The sequence below is a fragment of the Siphateles boraxobius genome, unplaced genomic scaffold, assembly GCF_051911475.1.
Source record: "Siphateles boraxobius isolate OS27281-9 unplaced genomic scaffold, OSU_SipBor_1 5, whole genome shotgun sequence".
Lineage (NCBI taxonomy): Eukaryota > Metazoa > Chordata > Actinopteri > Cypriniformes > Leuciscidae > Siphateles > Siphateles boraxobius.
Window position 1 is genome coordinate 19502826 of NW_027509141.1, and position 20918 is coordinate 19523743.

Consider the following 20918-nt stretch of genomic DNA (forward strand, 5'->3'; position numbering starts at 1 on the left):
GTAAATTCCTCAAATCAAATTTCATACTTTTCCATATTTTTCAAACTGCATAAGTACCCTGATATGTTTGAAGTGAGAGATTTTGGGAAATAATGTTTTGCCTCCATTTACAATTACAGATAAATATAAATATTAATTATGAATATTGAATATATAAAAAAACAGTACTGTTCAAAACTTTCGGGTCAAAAATATGTTTACAAATAAATTAATACTTTCATGGATTAAAAGAGACAGTAAAATACATTTTTAGTGTTACAAAATATGTATATTTCAAACCAATGTTCAATTTTCTTTTGAACCTTCTATTCATCAAAGAATCCTGAAAAAAAATTATCAAGGTTTTCACAAAATTATTAAGCAACTCAGCTGTTTTCTACGTTAATACTAATAAGAAATGTTTCTTAAGGAGCAAATCAGCACATTAGAATGATTTCTGAAGGATCATGTGACACTATGTCTATGGTGGACGGCACTGATCCTCAACAACTCGTCTCAACACCGGAGTGATTACTTGGACTTCTAAAAGATGGAAATGGATAAATTTCTAAATGTTCGATCCAATCTGCCTTGTAATGCTAGCCTGGTTCTACCGCACCGCTCCATTGACAAGCGTTAACTTCCTTGTAGGCGGGTATTCTATTGAAGTCTAAAACTATTGGATCTGCCCAGAGTCACTCTATCTGCCATAACCAATCGCTAACGTTTGGTCGTGACATATGTCTTTTCCCGAACCCCGTGGGAGGATGGCCATAAACACAAAACTAAGCAAAGATTGTTCTTGCTCCGGCTTTAACTTCTTGATATTCGGCAACGTTGCCACAACGGGCCGAATGGCTTCGCTCGCATCTTTCTTATTTTGAACTACAACTCAAAATAACGCACGAGTCGACATCAACGTCATCGTTCTCAGCCACTCCCTCTGTTCGCTGATTGGCCCGGTAAAAAATTGATCGGAGAAAACCAAAGTCTACAGTGCAATCCCAGACGTAGTACTGAATGAAAATGAAATTGAGCGGAAGTGCGTAGGAGGGCGGAGCCAGGCTATTGTAATGCTGCCCGAATCATAAATCATGCACTGTTCCTTCGTTGGCCAGAGGAGAACTGGCCCTCCGACTGAGTCTGGTTTCTCCCAAGGTTTTTTTCTCCATTCTGTCACCTGATGGAGTTTTGGTTCCTTGCCACTGTTGCCTTGGCTTTTGGCTTGCTTAGTTGGGGACATTTAATATTCAATAATATTATTGATCTGCCTTACTTAAGGTGGACGTTGACTCAATTTTCTTTTAGAAACAAACTCTGTTATATTATTTTCATGTTATCACTGTGAAGCTGCTTTGATACAATCTGTATTGTAAAAAGCGCTACATAAATAAAGGTGACTTGATTTGACTTGACTGAAAACCGACAAATTCAACTTTGACATCACAGGAACAAATCACATTTTAAAATATATTAAAATAGAAACCAGTTTTTTGTAGTAATGTTTCACAATTTCAAAGATTAAATAAACCTTACAGACCCCAAACCTCTAAATGGTAGTATATAAAATATAATTTGTGAATAACTTGCTATACATTTTATTTAGATTTATATTTGTTTATAAATATTTATATAAACATACAGGTAGGTTTTCAAACCATGTAAGACTTATAAAGTCTGGCCACTTTACTTCCATCTAAAATAAAACTATTTAAAAAATCGTAATTTGTAAAATCTAATAAAAATGATATTTGATTTTATTGTAAAATAATTTATAAACTGTTTTGATGTGGTGGCATATAGAGCGCTGAATTAAACTACTGTAGATGTTAAAACAAGTTTTCAAAACTTTTAATCTCATTAAAGGGTAACTTTTGGGTATAAAGCGTTTTAATTCTACAATATATGGTGTAAAAACGTCTGAGTGCTGCCCTCTTCAGGTTGAACAGTGGCTACTGCAGTTGAATTTTCCTATTGGATGTTGTGGTACTGCGTGACGTAAGCAGGCACCAGCTCACCACGCTCTTGCCGACAGAGAGACGCGGTGCACGCGCCCCCTCCCCTGGGCTCTGCCCACTATTCCAGCATTTTTCAAATATTGCAAGGGTTGAGTCAGGCTCTGACCAGGGGTTGAATTACCCTTTAAAAAAAAGTTTGTTTGTGGACACTTTATGCAGTTATGTCATTGTCTGGTTTTCAGTGCATGTGGACCAATTCTGAGAGAGGCTGGCAGATTCCCCGGTCAAGCACCAGCACCATTTCGGAGGCATATTCAATTCCATGATGCCTTGAGCAAACATGTGTCATCATCAGTATAGACTGATTGAGCAATAACTCCAAGACAACATATTAATGTGGTGTGCGGGACATCCAGCATTCATGTACACAATGTTTTGACCAACTGAACTGAAACACAACAACATTTGTTTCAGATTTACCTTGCAGCAGCCAGCAAACAGTATCAAGCTCCAGCGCTGGCTCCTAGTTAACCTCAAATACACATCACACAACCCGGTGCTGCAGCCTTCTCTACCCAGGGCAGGTGAAATCCCCACTGGTCACAATTATCCAGCAAAGCACCTTCATCAAACATCCAGTGCCTGGGAGCACGTCTGACGTGCCAAAGCCCTAATTCACTCCCACTCCAAACTACACTGCATAGGGACCAAATAGCCATGAGCAAAAACATCTATCCATCCACGTCTCCCACATCTAACTTCGAAGGGAGGGAGTGGGATAATAGTGTTGTTTAGCCATTGCCATTTGGATTCAACTAGCAGGTGCTTTCGGCTTTTTCTAAAACCGTGGCAAATGTGAAATGTTTTATTCATGTTCTATGATAAAACTTTGCAATGTACTGTGTGTGGTGCGTATGGACAAGGTAAAAAAACAAAACAAAAAGAGTTCTCCATCACTCTTTTTCCACATTTCAGTGGCATAAATAAAAACCCTGAACAATGGTTATTAACGAAGACTGACTTATGTAATCCAAGTGTTACAAAATGTGTCCACTCTGCACACACTTCCATAGTACTGCATTAATTCATCAACCGATCTATTATAAAGACAAATAAAGAGGCAAGCAAAAACTGGGAGAAAATGCCCCATGTCTGATAAAAACAGGAGAGAAACTAAGAAAGCAAGAGTGGGTGACAGTTCAAGAGTCCCTCTCCTCTGAGTTGCCAGGGAAGGTAGTTTTAGTGAGTAAGAATAAAATAAATATAAAATGCATACAGTATACACAATGCATTTGCCTCCCTGCAGACTGACACCGAATGACAGTCCATCAACTTAAACCCTCCATGCTTCAATTTTAAAGTCCACAATAGTACAGCACAACAATTCTAGCTGTACTTAAAATAATTCAAGTTCAATCGACAGCATTTTTTCCCTGCATAATGGCGATAACCTCAGACCTAATTTCACTCATCCTTTAGCTCAAAACAATTGTCTGCGTCTAGAGGGTTTAAAGAAAAAAAACTCACATTTGTATTAAAAGTCTTACATTACATACATCTTCATAAGTTACTTAATGTAAACAAGGAAGGACATTACTTCCTTTATTTATATACTTACACAAACATTGCACAAAAGTTTTCATTGGCAACATAGTTTGTAGTAAGCTATAATTTTACACAGGTCAGTAGGTAATTCTTTCACAGTTGTCTCATGTTAACACATATAATATTTGTCTTTTATGTCACTAATAGACATTATTTATTTTCTGTAGTAATCAGCATTATACATCAACTGCTGTTAGCTAAGCTTATTTTGTATTGAACCCCAGAACATTCTTTAAACTAATACAATCATATACTACAAGAGCGGTGTACCTCAGGTCTCGGTTTTAGGGCCATTATAATAATTATAGTTTTAGTCTATTTCTCTAGTTTTATTTTTTTGACAGGTGGAGATGGTTTAATTCCAAACACAAAACAATTGGTAAATTAATGAGAATGATTTGAAGGAAGCAAGGGAAAAAAACAAACCAAGTCCCAAATACAAGCAATCCAAATATTACCGATGGAAGATAGAAGGCAACTGCGTATTTCATCCCGCCAGAGGATCCAATAATTAACATTCCCATTAATATTCCTTCCACAGAGCCTGGGTGGCTCTGAACGCTTCTGTGAAATGCAAATTGCTGTACACAGAGGCTTCAGAATGGGAACTGCGTGACTGCAGGGGAGGGCTGCCACTCTACCCCAATAGAGCTCAGAAATTTTCAGGTATCCCATTGATGACAGGAGGGCAGGAAAGACAGGAGGAGACAGGATAAATAATGCAGAAAAATTGTGTTGAATATTTCTCAAGAGTTCCAATCAAGTATAATTCATTCAGCAAAAAATATTAAGGACATAATAAGGACATAAATCCTTATTTTTGTCAATGGTTTGGAACAATCATTGGTTTGACTTTCTGGAAAGGGACCAGGAGAAATACCTTTAAATAAATGGACTGCTGTGTTTCATAGTTTTCTTTGTTTTCCTTTGCTGTTTAATTAATTGAAAAACAAAAAAAGAATATCTTCTATCTGAGGAGAACAATATCACTTTTTGCATGTATGTAGCGTTGCTGCTTTGGGCTGCAATACTCAAAAAGCAAGGTGTGCTATTAAAACCCAGAACCCTTGTTTACTGATGCACAGTGAACATGATACTAGATGAATTCCATGTTTCAGATTATTGTAAACAAAGTTCTGTTATGAAGACATCAGTGTGCATCTCGAATACAAACACACTGAGTTTAAACCAAATCAGGTGCATATTGACGTGTGCTTACAACAAATACAAGCAAATTATCAGCATCGTGCCAGGAATTCCGGTCTGCTTCGGCAAAGGATCATTATCTGAAAAACTCCACAGCTCATAAAAGCTGTAAGCTAAAGGATCTTGTGCTCCAGACCGAGTAATCAACAGGAGGAGGACAGAAAGTGTGTCTGGGGGAGAAAAGGATTGGTGAAAAGATGAGTTATGAGGTGTGTGTGTGTGTGTGTGTGTGTGTGTGTGTGTGTGTTTACAATTCCAGAGCTGAAAAGTGTGACTGTAGCGAAGATATTGATCAGAGCACAAACTCGTAATGATAGTAGAAAGAACTGGGTTCGGCCGCAAGCCCAGTCTTTTGTGGTGCCTAAGGAGTCAACAAAATTTCAGACTGAGAAAACTTCAAAGAGTGGAAAAGTAGTACTAAATTGAGAACTGTAATAAAAGGACAGCAAGTTTTTTTTTATAATTTCTTATCAAACTCTCAAAACACCTCTACATTAACCTTTTATGGTGTATTTACATTTTTGGTTTGGATCAGCATACTGTTAACCTATTCACACGTAAGTTTAAAATATTCTAACTGAACCCCCAGCGTGAGTTTTTCAAGGCGACCGTTATTTAGAATTTGTCACTTTAATGTTTCCATGGTGACGCGTCATTGCTTGTCACGTGACACAGCGCAACCACAACACAGCGCTGAATGAATGATGATCTGCTTTTATGTAATTTTCCCTTTTTTATTAAAAATATTCACAAATGTATTAGCTATAGCATGAAACACTGATATTCCGATTGTCAAATATGTGCAAGTGGATGTGTTTTGTTGTTTAAACATCTTTATTACGATCGCGTTAGTTGAGCTGTATGTGCGATGGGCGGCGCCATGTTAGTTTGTTTCACAGTTCAGAGAATCGGATGTGTTGGATTTACACGTCAATTCCTCCACTGCTCACGAAATGCATGAAAGTAAGTGGCCGGTGAACTGGGAGAAGAATAGGGTCAAATGTAAAGCTACTTACACAATGTGTATCTGATATGAATAAAACGCGTCGTCTTATTATAATGTAAAGGATTATTATTGCCGCTTCCATAGATATCAGTGTGTATGTTACAAACTCAAAATCATTTTTTTGCTAGTACTTGTGCGTATTTAAATGTCTATAACCTAAAATAAACATTATGTGGTTGAAAACACTCAATAGTTGTGATGTATGACAGCACTGAGTAGGTCCTTCTCTGGCTCAGCGCCAGCAAACGAGCGAAAGCTTGTTTGAATTCAGCAGTTGATCAAGTGATGCACTGACCATTCTTATCACACCGGTGTGATCGTACGCTCCAGGGACCAGCCAAGATTGATCACACCGGTGTGATCGTACGTGTGAAAGGGTTAAGTCATTCATACCTTGGGATCGGCAGTGAGAAGCTTGAAGGCTGCGTACACCTGATTCTCCTTTACACCTCCACCAAGGTCCAGGAAGTTAGCAGGCTTTCCACCATGTAAGTCGATGATGTCACATGTTGCCATAGCAAGGCCAGCACCATTAACTGTGTATACAGATCATTTTTCAGACATTAAAAATGGAAATTGTATCATTTCCTCACCCTCATGTCATTCCAAACCTGTACGACTTTCTATCTTCAGTGGAACACAAAAGGAGAAATTCTTAAATAATATGCCAGTCTCTCTTTTGTACGCAACAATGAATGGAGACTGGAGCTTTCATGCTTCAAAAAGCACATTCTCTAAATGCACAAACGTGCACAATATATTCCAAGTCTTCTGAAGCTATGTGATACATTTGCATTTTGAATAGATGGAAATTTAACTTATATTTTCTTTCTTACACTGATAACCAATGTGTTTAGTGAGTTATATTAATCGGGTAAGTGAGATTTGTGAAAGATTCACAGGGACCAGTTTTGTGAATTGGATCATTTGATTCATTGAAAAGACCGGACTCAAATGATTTGTTCATGATTCAGACATAGCTAACTCTTTCTGTCAATTTTCTTTTAATTTAATTGCAAACATTATAATGTTCGTCAACCAATCAGATTCAAGCATTCAACTGCCCCGTAGTATAACATTTTATAATATGCAATATAACACCAGAATATTCTTTTAAAAAATAATGTTCCATGGAAGAAAAAAGTCTTAATTTTTACAAGCTAATGGCTTTAAGTTGCTTCCAAATCATGGACTCATTTCATATACATGCTACAGCCTTAGCCATATAGCCCATTTACAAGAAAAGCACAGGCAAAAGCAAATAAAAAAAGTAATTTGAGATCCCAACCCCATTGAAAACACAACTCAGGCTCTAAATCTGCTGCCCACTGCTTTCTAAGGAAAGCAAATTGTGTTTGGCTAAAAGTATACGGGGTGTCAAGAGAGGTTGTAGTATCTCTGTTAGCCGGCCTGGTGAGCCCTATCTCGTGTTTGGAGTTGAACGGCAGCCAATTGATTCAGCCATTTCCTGCTCATCTCACCTCTCCTGGCTTCACACTTCTCCTCTTATTCTGTTCTTCAGTGCTGAGCTAACACGTTGGCACAGGCTTTGACACTAGACTCAATAAAGTGAAATTCAGCTGAACAGCTGTCGTTTGCCAGTTTACAAAGCTTTTAAGGTGCGAAATAACTGAGAGTAAATTGTGCGTGAGTGTGTTTGTGTCTACACGACAAGGTCAGTTAGAGTCACTCTGCGCTCGTCTTGTCTATACAGCTCTTTCTCGGTGCTTTACTCTGAGAGCGCCGTGATTTATAATGAGGGACCACTTAAATGTGTAGACTAACAATCATCTTGGTTGAGTCGTTTTCTGGAAGTTTCCTGCTAATTAGAGCCCATCGGTTCAGGCAGGTCCCTTATGGAGCTGTTAGAGAACTGCTGGAGATGATGACTGGATCGGCGCCCATTTGGTAACACCTTCAACAAAATCCTGTTCTCAAGACTAAAATAAAAGCGTTTGAAACTACTAAGAAGAGCATGTCTAAAGCTGGATTTGAAATATCCCTTGAGACATGAGTGTGATGTGGAACAGGTTTCTGAAACCTTTGAAATTTGAATGTTTTGAAGTGCATCTGGTATGTCGTTTATCGTTTTATAATAACAAGCTAATGTATATATGAAACATTAAAACAAACCAAAACAAGCTATGTTTCCGTCCAGTCCAATGTACTTGAGGTCATATTTGGCCGCCTCGGTCTCCGTGGGGTCGCTCTCCGCTGTGTCGTCCATGGCGAACACGGCTTTCTGTCTGAACTCAGCGTTGTCGTCAAAGTTGATTTTAGCATCGAAGCAGACGACTGTGGACAGACAGCAGAATTCAGTTAGTCATATACTGGCATATATATTTATATTTTACAGCTAGTCAAGTTTCAGACCTGTTAAATGTGCTACATTGATTATGTGGGAATATAGCGCAAAGCTATTATATGACGTTTGTGTTTTTCTAAGTAACTGAGTGCTCTCCTGAATAATAATAATAATTAAAGCTGCAAGCAGCATTTAGCGGTGTTCAAGCAGTTAAGGCCTTTAAGGCCGTTAAGCACAAAAGCATCAAAAGACATTAAGTTTTATGTAGCAAGCATGATTTACCATGATATACTACATTTCAGTGTGATTTTTCATGATTTACCATGTTCCAGTATGATTTACCATGAATCTTACATGATTTTCCATAGTTTACCTTGATATACCATTTTATATGATGATTTACCATGATATAGCACATTCTAGAATAATTTACCAGGATTCTAGCATGATTTACCTTTTTTACTATGATTTACCATGTTTCTGGCGTTATTTACCATGATTTACCACGTTGATAGCAATTATATGAAGCATAAGAACAATTGAAGTGATAAACTCTGACAAAATATGAATGTGTTATAATAGTAATTGTTATTTAAGTGATTTTATAGTGTCTATATACAAAAAAAGACAATTAATAAGAAGAGTGGCCAGCAGAGGGCAGTAGAAGACCACTTATTGGCTCACTTTCATTTTCAACTACTTTGTTTCTCCAGTATTCTCCAGTGAAGCAAACCATTTTTTTCATGTTAACTCCATAATGCATGCTTACACACACACACACACACACACACACACACACACACACACACACACACACACACACACACTTTTGGGATATGTTATTGTGAAAATCTGTTTTAATGGTATATGAGCATTTCACATATTTCTTTGCAATGTAATAATATAAAACTAATTAAAGAAAATGCTTTAAGCATTTGTTTGTTAGCCAATGCTGAAAGCTGATAAAAAAAGATAAAAAAAAATGTCTAATGCTGCTGCTCCATCTAGTGGACAACAGTGCTATTACAGCCTACTTATACAATAGGCCATGTTTTTCATATCATTTAATCTACACACGCTCATTCTGATGTAGATAGAGACATTTGGAACTTCAGGAGCCAATGTGACTCAATTGTCACTTCAATAGACGATTTTTGACTAAATGTTATTGTAAATGTTAAATTAGTGAATTTATAAAGTCTAAATATTAATTATAGTTGAGTAGTGTGACAAAATGACTTTTTTTAAACAGCAGGGGCAGTAAAATACCACTTATTGGCTGTTAGCCTTTTTCAAGCTGTTATAGCTTTTCTTGACCTTTTTTTAAGAAGCTATGAGCATTTATTGAAAAGATATTGGCTTTCGGTCAAGGCTACATATTGAAGTGACCCTATTATAGTCATCCAAATGAAGAAGTTATACATTTTCCTATAATTATTCTTCTAGAGAGTACAAAGCAATAGATGAATTTTGACAAAATGTGATTGTAAATGTTAAAATAATGATTTAATAAAGTCTAAATATCAATTTTATATAAAAATATTAGAGAGTAGTATGATGAAATGACAGCAGGGGGCAGTAAAATACCACTTATTGGCTGTTATAGCCATCCAAGCTGTTATAGCTGTTATAGCCATCCGATTTACACTCTATTATAGCCATCTAACTGAAGTAATTATACCTTTTCTGATAATTATTGATCTAGAGAGTCCAGATAATTGTACTGCACTGGTTTTAAACATTAAGATATGAAAATTATACGATCATAGATGGAAAAGACCATTTACAGCCAATACAGGCAATTTACCATAGGAAATGTATGGTTTTAAAGCTTTTCAACAGTTATAGCGCCAACTATTGTCCGATCTCCATGAAACTTTGCATGCTTCTTCACCATGGTATGACACATATGCTCATCAATTTTTGTGCAGTTCTGAGTTTTCGTATAGGATTTATAGGCTTTTGACTATATTTTGCCAAGCCCATTTTATAAATGACCCTGTTATAGCCAACCAAATGCCAAATTTCAATTTTTTTTGATAATTATTGATCTAGAGAGTCCAGAGAATTGTCCTAGACTGGTCTGGTTCCGATCGGGCGAAAAACCAGGGACTAGTTCGCAAAAGTAGGTTTTTAACATATTCGTGAATATTTAATGAACGATTTGATTGACAGCAATGGTTCTAGAGGCAAAGTTGTTCATCATGAGGAGATCTATCAAATGATATGCATTTTGTGGGGATATGTGCAACACCACGCGATTACAGAGCCGTAAAACTCGTTAGCGCCAACTAGTGGCCGATTTCTTTCAAAACTCTTACAGACCTCTTGGGCCATGAGTCGAACATGCCCATTGAGTTTCGTTCCGATTGGCCTCCGTTAACCTTGTCTCACAGGTGCTCAAACTTTATTGGCCGATGGCGGCCATGTTTTTTTAGATACGCCAATATCCTTTTACACATACATGGGGCCTTGGACCAAGACACTGCATACCAATTTTCAGGTCAATCGGACTAACGGTCAGGTGGCCACACCCCCTTTTATGTTTTTTTAATGTTATAGCGCCACCTAGTGTTAGATCGACGCGGTTTTTTTTACTGTGACCTCAAATTGAACTCATAAATATGTGGACCAAGTTTGGTGAAGATATCTTTTTTACTTCTCGAGTTATATCCATTTTAGTAAAATAGGCTCCTCCCACAACGTTCATTTTGCGCCCCCTAGCAACCGAAAATCGAAAATTCAACTTTTTTTCAATGATTATTGATATTCAGACTCCAGAGAACATTTCTACACTGGTTTGGTTACGATCGGGCAAAAAACCAGGGACTAGTTCGCAAAAGTCGTTTTTTAACAAAATTCAAAATGGCGGAAAATCTATCATGGCGGAAATGAAATCGGAGATATACATTTTTTAAGTTAAGAGTCCAGCTTTCCAATGATATAAGACACTTGAGTCTACGCCTTACGGTTTAGGAGTTATGAGCAGTTACGCGCAATTGATTGCTGTAGCGCCACCTATAGGCCAATCGGGGTCATACTCTCTGAACCTCTCCTCGATTTTTGTACTACCATCTGACAAAGTTTCAGAGCTCCAGCACTTACGGTTTGGGCTCCACGATGCGTTTTAGGGGAAAATAATAATAATAATAATAATAATTAAAGCTGCAAGCAGCATTTAGCGGTGTTCAAGCAGTTAAGGCCTTTAAGGCCGTTAAGCACAAAAGCATCAAAAGACATTAAGTTTTATTTAGCATTAATTTAACCACTGACACAATAGATGGAAAATACCATTTACAGCCAATACAGGCAATTTACCATAGGAAATATATGGTTTTAAAGCTTTTTAACAGTTATAGCGCCACCTATTGTCCGATCTCCATAACATTTTGCATGCTTGTTAATGATGTTATGTCACATATGCTCACCAATTTTTGTGAAGTTCTGAGTTTTCGTATAGGATTTATAGGCTTTTGACTATATTTTGCCACGCCCATTTTATAAATGACCCTGTTATAGCCAACCAAATGCCAAATTTCAACTTTTTTTTAATAATTATTGATCTAGAGAGTCCAGAGAATTGTCCAAGACTGGTCTGGTTCCAATCGGGCGAAAAACCAGGGACTAGTTCGCAAAAGTAGGTTTTTAACATATTCGTGAATATTTAATGAACGGTTTGATTGACAGCAATGGTTCTAGAGGCAAAGTTGTTCATCACGAGGAGATCTATCAAATGATATGCCTTTTGTGGGGATGTGTGCAACACCACGTGATTACAGAGCCGTAAAACTCGTTAGCGCCAACTAGTGGCCGATTTCTTTCAAAACTCTTACAGACCTCTTGGGCCATGAGTTGAACATGCCCATTGAGTTTCGTACCGATTGGCCTCCGTTAACCTCGTCTCACAGGTGCTCAAACTTTATTGGCCGATGGCGGCCATGTTTTTTGAGATACGCCAATATCCTTTTACACATACATGGGGCCTTGGACCAAGACACTGCATACCAATTTTCAGGTCAATCGGACTAACGGTCAGGTGGCCACACCCCCTTTTATGTTTTTTTAATGTTATAGCGCCACCTAGTGTTAGATCGACGCAATTTTTTTACTGTGACCTCAAAATCAACTCATTCACATGTGTACCGAGTTTGGTGAAGCTATCTCATTTACTTCTTGAGTTATAGCCATTTTAGTAAAATAGGCTCCGCCCACAACATTCATTTTGGGCCCTCTAGCGACAGTAAATCAAAATTTCAACTTTTTTTTGATAATTATTGATATTCAGACTCCAGAGAACATTTTGGCACTGGTTTGGTTCCGATCGGGCAAAAAACCAGGGACTAGTTCGCAAAAGTAGTTTTTCGACAAAATTCAAAATGGCGGAAAATCTATCATGGCGGAAATGAAATCGGAGATATACGTTTTTTAAGTTAAGAGTCCAGCTTTCCAATGATATAAGACACTTGAGTCTACGCCTTACGGTTTAGGAGTTATGAGCAGTTACGCGCAATTGATTGCTGTAGCGCCACCTATAGGCCAATCGGGGTCATACTCTCTGAACCTCTCCTCGATTTTTGTACTACCATCTGACAAAGTTTCAGAGCTCCAGCACTTACGGTTTGGTCTGCACGATGCGTTTTAACGGAGAATAATAATAATAATAATAATAATAATTAAAGCTGCAAGCAGCATTTAGCGGTGTTCAAGCAGTTAAGGCCTTTAAGGCCGTTAAGCACAAAAGCATCAAAAGACATTAAGTTTTATGTAGCAAGCATGATTTACCATGATATACTACATTTCAGTGTGATTTTTCATGATTTACCATGTTCCAGTATGATTTACCATGAATGTAACATGATTTTCCATAGTTTACCTTGATATACCATGTTATATGATGATTTACCATGATATAGCACATTCTAGAATAATTTACCAGGATTCTAGCATGATTTACCTTTTTTACTATGATTTACCATGTTTCTGGCGTTATTTACCATGATTTACCACGTTGATAGCAATTATATGAAGCATAAGAACAACTGAAGTGATAAACTCTGACAAAATATGAATGTGTTATAATAGTAATTGTTATATAAGTGATTTTATAGTGTCTATATACATATGAATGCAAAATCACATGTGAAAAGACTATTAATAAGAAGAGTGGCCAGCAGAGGGCAGCAGAAGACCACTTATTGGCTCACTTTAATTTTCAACTACTTTGTTTCTCCAGTATTCTCCACTGAAGCAAACCATTTTTTTCATGTTAACTCCATAATGCATGCTTACACACACACACACACACACACACACACACACACACACACACACACACACACACACACACACACACACACACACACACACACACACACACACACACACACACACACACACACACATATTTTTGGGATATGTTATTGTGAAAATCTGTTTTAATGGTAGATGAGCATTTCACATATTTCTTTGCAATGTAATATAAAACTAATTAAAGAAAATGCTTTAAGCATTTGTTTGTTTGCCAATGCTGAAAGCTGATTAAAAAAGATAAAAAAATGTCTAATGCTGCTGCTCCATCTAGTGGACAACAGTGCTATTACAGCCTACTTATACAATAGGCCATGTTTTTCATATCATTTAATCTACACACGCTCATTCTGATGTAGATAGAGACATTTGGAACTTCAGGAGCAAATGTGACTCAATTGTCACTTCAATAGACGATTTTTGACTAAATGTTATTGTAAATGTTAAAATAGTGAATTTATAAAGTCTAAATATTAATTATAGTTGAGTAGTGTGACAAAAAGACTTTTTTTAAACAGCAGGGGCAGTAAAATACCACTTATTGGCTGTTAGCCTTTTTCAAGCTGTTATAGCTGTTCTTGACCTTTTTTTAAGAAGCTATGAGCATTTATTGAAAAGATATTGGCTTTCGGTCAAGGCTACATAGTGAAGTGACCCTATTATAGTCATCCAAATGAAGAAGTTATACATTTTCCTATAATTATTGTTGTAGAGAGTACAGAGCAATAGATGCATTTTGACAAAATGTGATTGTAAATGTTAAAATAATGATTTAATAAAGTCTAAATATCAATTATATATAAAAATATTAGAGAGTAGTATGATGAAATGACAGCAGGGGGCAGTAAAATACCACTTATTGGCTGTTATAGCCATCCAAGCTGTTATAGCTGTTATAGCCATCCGATTTACACTCTATTATAGCCATCCAAATGAAGTAATTATACCTTTTCTGATAATTATTGATCTAGAGAGTCCAGATAATTGTACTGCACTGGTTTTAAACATTAAGATATGAAAATTATACGATCATAGATGGAAAAGACCATTTACAGCCAATACAGGCAATTTACCATAGGAAATACATGGGTTTAAAGCTTTTCAACAGTTATAGCGCCACCTATTGTCCGATCTCCATGAAACGTTGCATGCTTCTTCACCATGGTATGACACATATGCTCATCAGTTTTTGTGAAGTTCTGAGTTTTTATTTATGATTTATAGGCTTTTGGGTGCATTTTGTCACGCCCCTTTTCTAAATAACCCTTTAATACCATAAGAAAAATAAAAAAGTTCAACTTTTTTTCGATAATTATTGATCTAGAGAGTCCAGAGAATTGTCCTACACTGGTCTGATTCCGATCGGGCAAAAAACCAGGGACTAGTTCGCAAAAGTAGGTTTTTAACATATTCGTGAATATTTAAAGAACGGTTTGATTGACAGCAATGGTTCTAGAGGCAAAGTTGTTCAGCATGAGGAGATCTATCAAATGATGTGCATATTGTGGGGATGTGTGCAACACCACGTGATTACAGAGCCGTAAAACTCGTTAGCGCCAACTAGTGGCCGATTTCTTTCAAAACTCTTACAGACCTCTTGGGCCATGAGTCGAACATGCCCATAGAGTTTCGTTCCGATTGGCCTCCGTTAACCTCGTCTCACAGGTGCTCAAATTTAATTGGCCGATGGCGGCCATGTTTTTTTAGATACGCCAATATCCTTTTACACATACATGGCACCTTGGACCAAGACACTGCATACCAATTTTCAAGTCAATCGGACTAACGGTCAGGTGGCCACACCCCCTTTTATGTTTTTTTAATGTTATAGCGCCACCTAGTGTTAGATCGACGCGGTTTTTTTACTGTGACCCCAGATTGTCCTCATACACATGTGTACCGAGTTTGGTGAAGCTATCTCATTTACTTCTCGAGTTATAGCCATTTTAGTAAAATAGGCTCCTCCCACAACGTCCATTTTGCGCCCCCTAGCAACCGGAAATCGAAAATTCAACTTTTTTTTGATAATTATTGATATTCAGACTCCAGAGAACATTTTGGCACTGGTTTGGTTCCGATCGGGCGAAAAACCAGGGACTAGTTCGCAAAAGTAGTTTTTCAACAAAATTCAAAATGGCGGAAAATCTATCATGGCGGAAATGAAATCGGAGATATACGTTTTGTTCGTCAGGAGTCCAGCTTTCCAATGATATAAGACACTTGAGTCTACGACATACGGTCTAGGAGTTATGAGCAGTTTCGCGCAATTGATTGCTGTAGCGCCACCTATAGGCCAATCGGGGTCATAATCTCTGAACCTCTCCTCGATTTTTGTACTACCATCTGACAAAGTTTCAGAGCTCCAGCACTTACGGTTTGGGCTGCACGATGCGTTTTACGGCAGAAGAAAAATAATAATAATAATAATAATAATAATAATAAAAATCAGTACAAATACAATAGGTTTTCAGCACTTCGTGCTTGAACACCTAAAAATCCTTACAAATACAATAGGTTTTCAGCACTTCGTGCTTGAACACCTAAAAAAACTCAACAAGAAATTGATAAAGCAAAGAGGACCAAGTAGTTGTGGCTGGCACAACAAAGTCGCATCAAGACGATGTATCTTTCCAATGGCTTTTCAAAGCATCTGTTATTATTCAAATATGGGGAGTGCATTTGGCAATGGCAGGTCCAAACCTAATAATTTACACTGAGTGAAAGGGAGCTGCATACATGTATAAACAGCCATATAGATCTAATGACAAATGGGCATTGTTATGACATCATCTTCACTGACACCATATATACGTCTATATCTAATTTTATACAGCAGGACTATCTTATTCAACAAACACAGATGCTGTATAAGAAAATTAGCTTGGGGAGTTTTCAGCGACTATCTTGGCTGTGTGTGACCAGACCTAGCAACTCTTTCATTTGTAGTGTTTTGCAGCCTCTCGCTGTCTCCAGAGTCTGCAAGGACCCAGAACTCACTAACAAAGATAATCTCTGTAGGGAAGTATACTGAGTTCACTGACCTCTTATCAAACTCAACTATACACTGTTTCCAGGAGATTGTTTTACTTACTTTTGCAGAGAACTGAGTCAAGTCAGCCAGACAGTAAGAAAGAACTAGATCAGTTTCACCATCACACAAGCTGACAAAACAGTGTCACAGCTGATGATGATATGTTTGAAAGTACTTTAAGTAGGGGAGACAGAATCTTTTGTCACTTTTTGACGAATACAAAAATAAAAAGAGAACAAACAATGCATCTTAAGACAGCCAAAGCAATTTGTAGACTTTTGTTGTGAGGTTGCTGGAAAAATATCACTATTAATGTCAGTGTCAGAGTGGTGTTTCCTAAAAAGCTCTATTATGATTTTTAGAGAATAAAAACAAAATTACATTAGCAAAAAAGGAATGCTTGAAATAAAACACATACACACAACCAGAAATACAAAGACTAAAGAACAATAGAGAAATGTGTAAAAAATAAAATAGTAAAACTTTACAATAAATTATTATTTGTAAACATTAGTTAATGCATTGGCTAACATTAATTAATAATGAGCACTATATATGAAAGCATTTATTAATCTTTGTTAATGCAAGTTAATAAACATAATCGTTCATTGTTTGTTCATGTTAGTTCACAGTGCATTAACTAATGTTGACAAATACAGCTTGATTTCAATAATGTCATGAAGTAATGTTAATGTTAAAATTAACATTAAGATTAATAAATTAATAAAGAGAACATGAAAGGAAAGAGCAGGACAAGGAAGAAAAGGACAGGACAGGAAAGGAAAGGAAAGGACAGGACAGGACAGGACAGGACAGGAAAGGAAATGAAAGGAAAGGAAAGAGGAAAAGAAAAAGTACAGAAAAAGTGGCAGCACTTTTGTGATGGCCCCAATGAGGACTAAATCATTTTGCCATTATGGTGTAGGGCCGAGATGATTTCTCTCCCCTTATTTAATTTGACAGGCTAATACTGCAGGCATTACCCTCTCTAGACCAACTCTATGTAATTTCATACCAATAAACGTTACAACATCCTACATCATTTCCTAACAGGTACCTATAAAAACAAAACAAAAAAACAAGTGGAAATGGTATTGGAAGTAGCATTTGGTCATATTAAGAACATATTTGTGCCAGTGTTACGTTGGAGAAGCTCTGTAAAGTTTTGCTGAGGCAGCCTTCAACATATCCATGTGTTTAATATAACCATTAGTATGAAATGACATTTATCCATGGGAGCTGCAAGGTCTTATTTGAATCTTTAAAGGAGCTCTTATACAATCTGTGAGCAAGCAATTCTGTCTGTCATTCATGCGTGAATACCCACCCACACACACACACACACACACACACACACACACGCCTTACCTTGTCCCTCAGGTGTTTCTCCGAGTGGATTGACTTCGACTTGAGTGGCGTCGACTTTGAGGAACAGATCATAGAGTCGTTTAATCTGATCTGCAGCCTGTGACAGAACCACAGAGAGAACTAATTACCCCAGCTGCACATTTGCAGAAGAGCTCTTAGAGCTTATATAAGCCTTGAAATCTCTCAAGCGAAAAAAAACAAACAAAACAAACATATATATTCCTTCTTTGGGTCATTTACTGTACACTGTCCAATAATGAGGATGAATCTTTTACCGAACCCTCACTCTGCTGGTCAGAACATACTCTGGGTCACTGCCAAGACAATGAGAAGTTGCCTTGGATAAATTCAAAAGTGACAGAAATTGATTTGGAGTCGGCAGTTGAGTTGCGTCGCTGTGGCAGTTCCCTTTCAGTCGATAACGTCGGACGTAGTCGACGCGACTGAAATGGGATCACGCTAGGGAGCCTGTCTTCTTCGAGTACTATTGAACGAGCCAATGTAATTGGCGTGCGTGATTCGCATCACACACTCCGCCCCCGCGGCGCGGGTATAAATACGGAAGTGGATGCACGCACTAGTTGCCTTTCGCTTCGGAGCCGATCGTTTGATGTCTCTGAGAGTGCTGTTGTCTACAACGAGCGAGTGTGTCGGTGTTCTTCAGGAAGACTCTCCCAGTGCTGGTGTTCTACAGCGCGAGTGCAGCGGTGATCGCGAGCTTTGAGCTCTCAACTGCTGTTTTAACAGCAACAAATTTCTAAATGTTTGTGTGTGTTGATGGCTAGTTAGAGGGCGGAAAAGTGAGTGCTTCACTGTTTCAGTTCTCTGTTCAGTGTTGCCGCGGTCATTCCCCTGTGTGCTCCGGCACTGGTGACGGTCCTATTTTCTGAAAGAGCAACACGGGTGCGTTTGCGTCTTTTTCAAGATGTCATTCCACCCGTGCGTTTCTGGGTGCGGTCGTTCCCTGTCTCTCTCTGATGGTCACAACTGTTGTGTCACGTGTTTGGCTTACAGCACGCTGAGACAGCTTTTGTGGACAGCTCATGTTTTCACTGTGGGAACATGACTGTCGCAGTGTTGAGGGCGAGACTCGCCTTCGTTCGCGGAGAGCGAGTCCCCATTACCATGCCCCACCCTCGGGTGCTGTGTGGGATGGGTGACCGGAGGATAGTGTTGGATGTCCCGCCCGGTAACCATTCCCTGTGGGCTCCTCACTCCTCCCTTCCACTGCAACCACTGGAGCCTCCTGTGTTGTCTGCTGGTCCATCTGTAATGGGTGGGCCAGCGGTTTCACTCGGGGCTCCCCTGGAGGACAGGACGCCGATTGCAGCATCGGAGGGTGAGCTGACTTCTAGAGATGATGACTCGGCTGCATTGTCTCCCTCCGGGAGTTCAATGTTGCCCGAGCCGGATCCAGAATTATCAGCTATGCTGAAACGGGCCGCCGAGGCTGCCGGGCTCGAGTGGAACCTCCACCGTGTCCCGTTCAGTCTCGGTTGGAATCTGGAGTTTGGTATCTTGGGGCGGGCCGCGCTGGTTCTCAGCTCGCCGCCCCAGTGCCTTTCTTTCCCGAAATGCATGGAGAGCTTGTCAGGTGGTGAACAGCATCTTTCTCTGCCAGAAACTGCCTGACTAGCTTTTCCCCCTCATTACCCTTGATGGAGGAACGGTGAAGGGTTGCGAGGTGTCCCTCCATTGGAGCGGTCTGTCGACACAGGTGCACCTGTGTCCGGCGGCCGCTGCCTTTTGGGGGGATCCTCGTCTCCCCCCTAAGGCCTGTGAGTTTCGTCTGCTCCGACGGGCAGAGCTTACAAAGCCTATGGGCAAGCCCCTTCCTCTTGCGTGCCATGGCGTTGCTGCAGGCTAGGGCACCCATGGCATGCACGAGGGTAATCCAGACCGTGCGCTCATAGGTGAGCACCGCACTGCATCCGACCTCACCCTCCGGGGTACGGGTGTCGTAGCGTGCGTGATCGGTCTGGCGATGTCCACCTTGGTGGTCCAGTAGCGCCTTCGTTGGCTCAGCCTGGTTGGTATGGCGGATGCGGACAAGGTTCGGTTCCTGGTCTCCCCAATTTCCCAGGTTGGGCTGGTCGGCGACGCGGGGGAGAACTGCATCAAACAGTTCTCTGCCGCTCAAGCGCAGACGGAGGTCATCCGGCACATCCTGCCCCGGTGGCCAGCTGCTGCTTCCAACCGCCGCCGGTGGCAGCTCCTCCGCCTGCTCGTCGCCGTGGGCGTTCTCCGGCCGCCGCTCCTGCTGGCCCTCCGCAGCAGCCTCCACCCAGGCCTCAGCATGGAGCCGGCCGCAGTTGAGACGCCCAGCCCGCTCCAGGCGCTGCCAAGCCAGGTGGCAAGCGACAGCGAAAGCATTCCGGAGCGGGCCGCCCAGGAATGGATGAGATGCTCTTGGAGTGGCACGATCACTCCCTCCCCCCGGGTGAGGGCCGGGTGGAGCCTTTGTTTGTGTGTGTGTCTGTTCTGCCGCTGGCTCCCTAAAAAAAAAAAAAAAAAAAGCGGAGCAAGCGGTACCCACACTTCAAAGAGAGAGCAATTTCATCTGTTCCTGGGTCCCAAGAGGGCCAGTCTGGCGGGTGTGACCCTGTATAGCCTTACACCCCTCAGCTCCCCCTTGGTCGCCAGCAGGCAGCTTGGTGCGTTCGAGGACCCGGTCATCCGCCTTCTCACGCGCCCCCTGCCGCTTGTGGAGACAGGTAAGTGTTGCACAGCACACTAACACCACTCTCTCTACTTTGCTGCCCCACCTCAGGCTCGGCTACCCCGCTCAAGTCAGTGATAGTCATCACATTAGGTGTTGAGCAGACGTGCTCCTGAAAATTCAGTGATATTCATCACACCGAGTGTTGAGCAGTGCTCCTGACTTGTGCGTGCTTATCTTATCCTGCTGGCGAAGGATTTGATATAGCCGCTCCTCCAGCCGGTACGAAGGCCAGTGTAAACTCGTTCTTCGTGCTACTAGGGGGTGGGTCGTGACCATCTTGGCCCAAGATTGGTCTGCAGCTTTGACCTGAAAGACAGGTGCTTCAGATCTCTACCTCCCGCACCGCAGGCCATCCTGTGTGTTGCGTCTAAGGGTGGAGTATCAGTACAGTGTCCTTCCCCTCGAGTGCTCCAGAGCCCGTTGGGTCTTCA

At 40.0% G+C, this 20918-nt stretch overlaps 1 protein-coding gene across 1 annotated transcript in view; it reads right to left on the reverse strand.

The window, feature by feature from the left end:
* The window catches only part of suclg2 (succinate-CoA ligase GDP-forming subunit beta), a 139491-nt gene that overhangs the window by 50813 nt on the left and 67760 nt on the right, over positions 1-20918 (reverse strand). Inside the window, exons 7-9 of the mRNA XM_077203105.1 lie at positions 17766-17862; positions 7888-8049; positions 6148-6290 (exon numbers count right to left, since the gene is read on the reverse strand). Coding sequence (XP_077059220.1) covers positions 6148-6290; positions 7888-8049; positions 17766-17862 — 402 coding nt within the window. The remainder of the gene's footprint in view (positions 1-6147; positions 6291-7887; positions 8050-17765; positions 17863-20918) is intronic.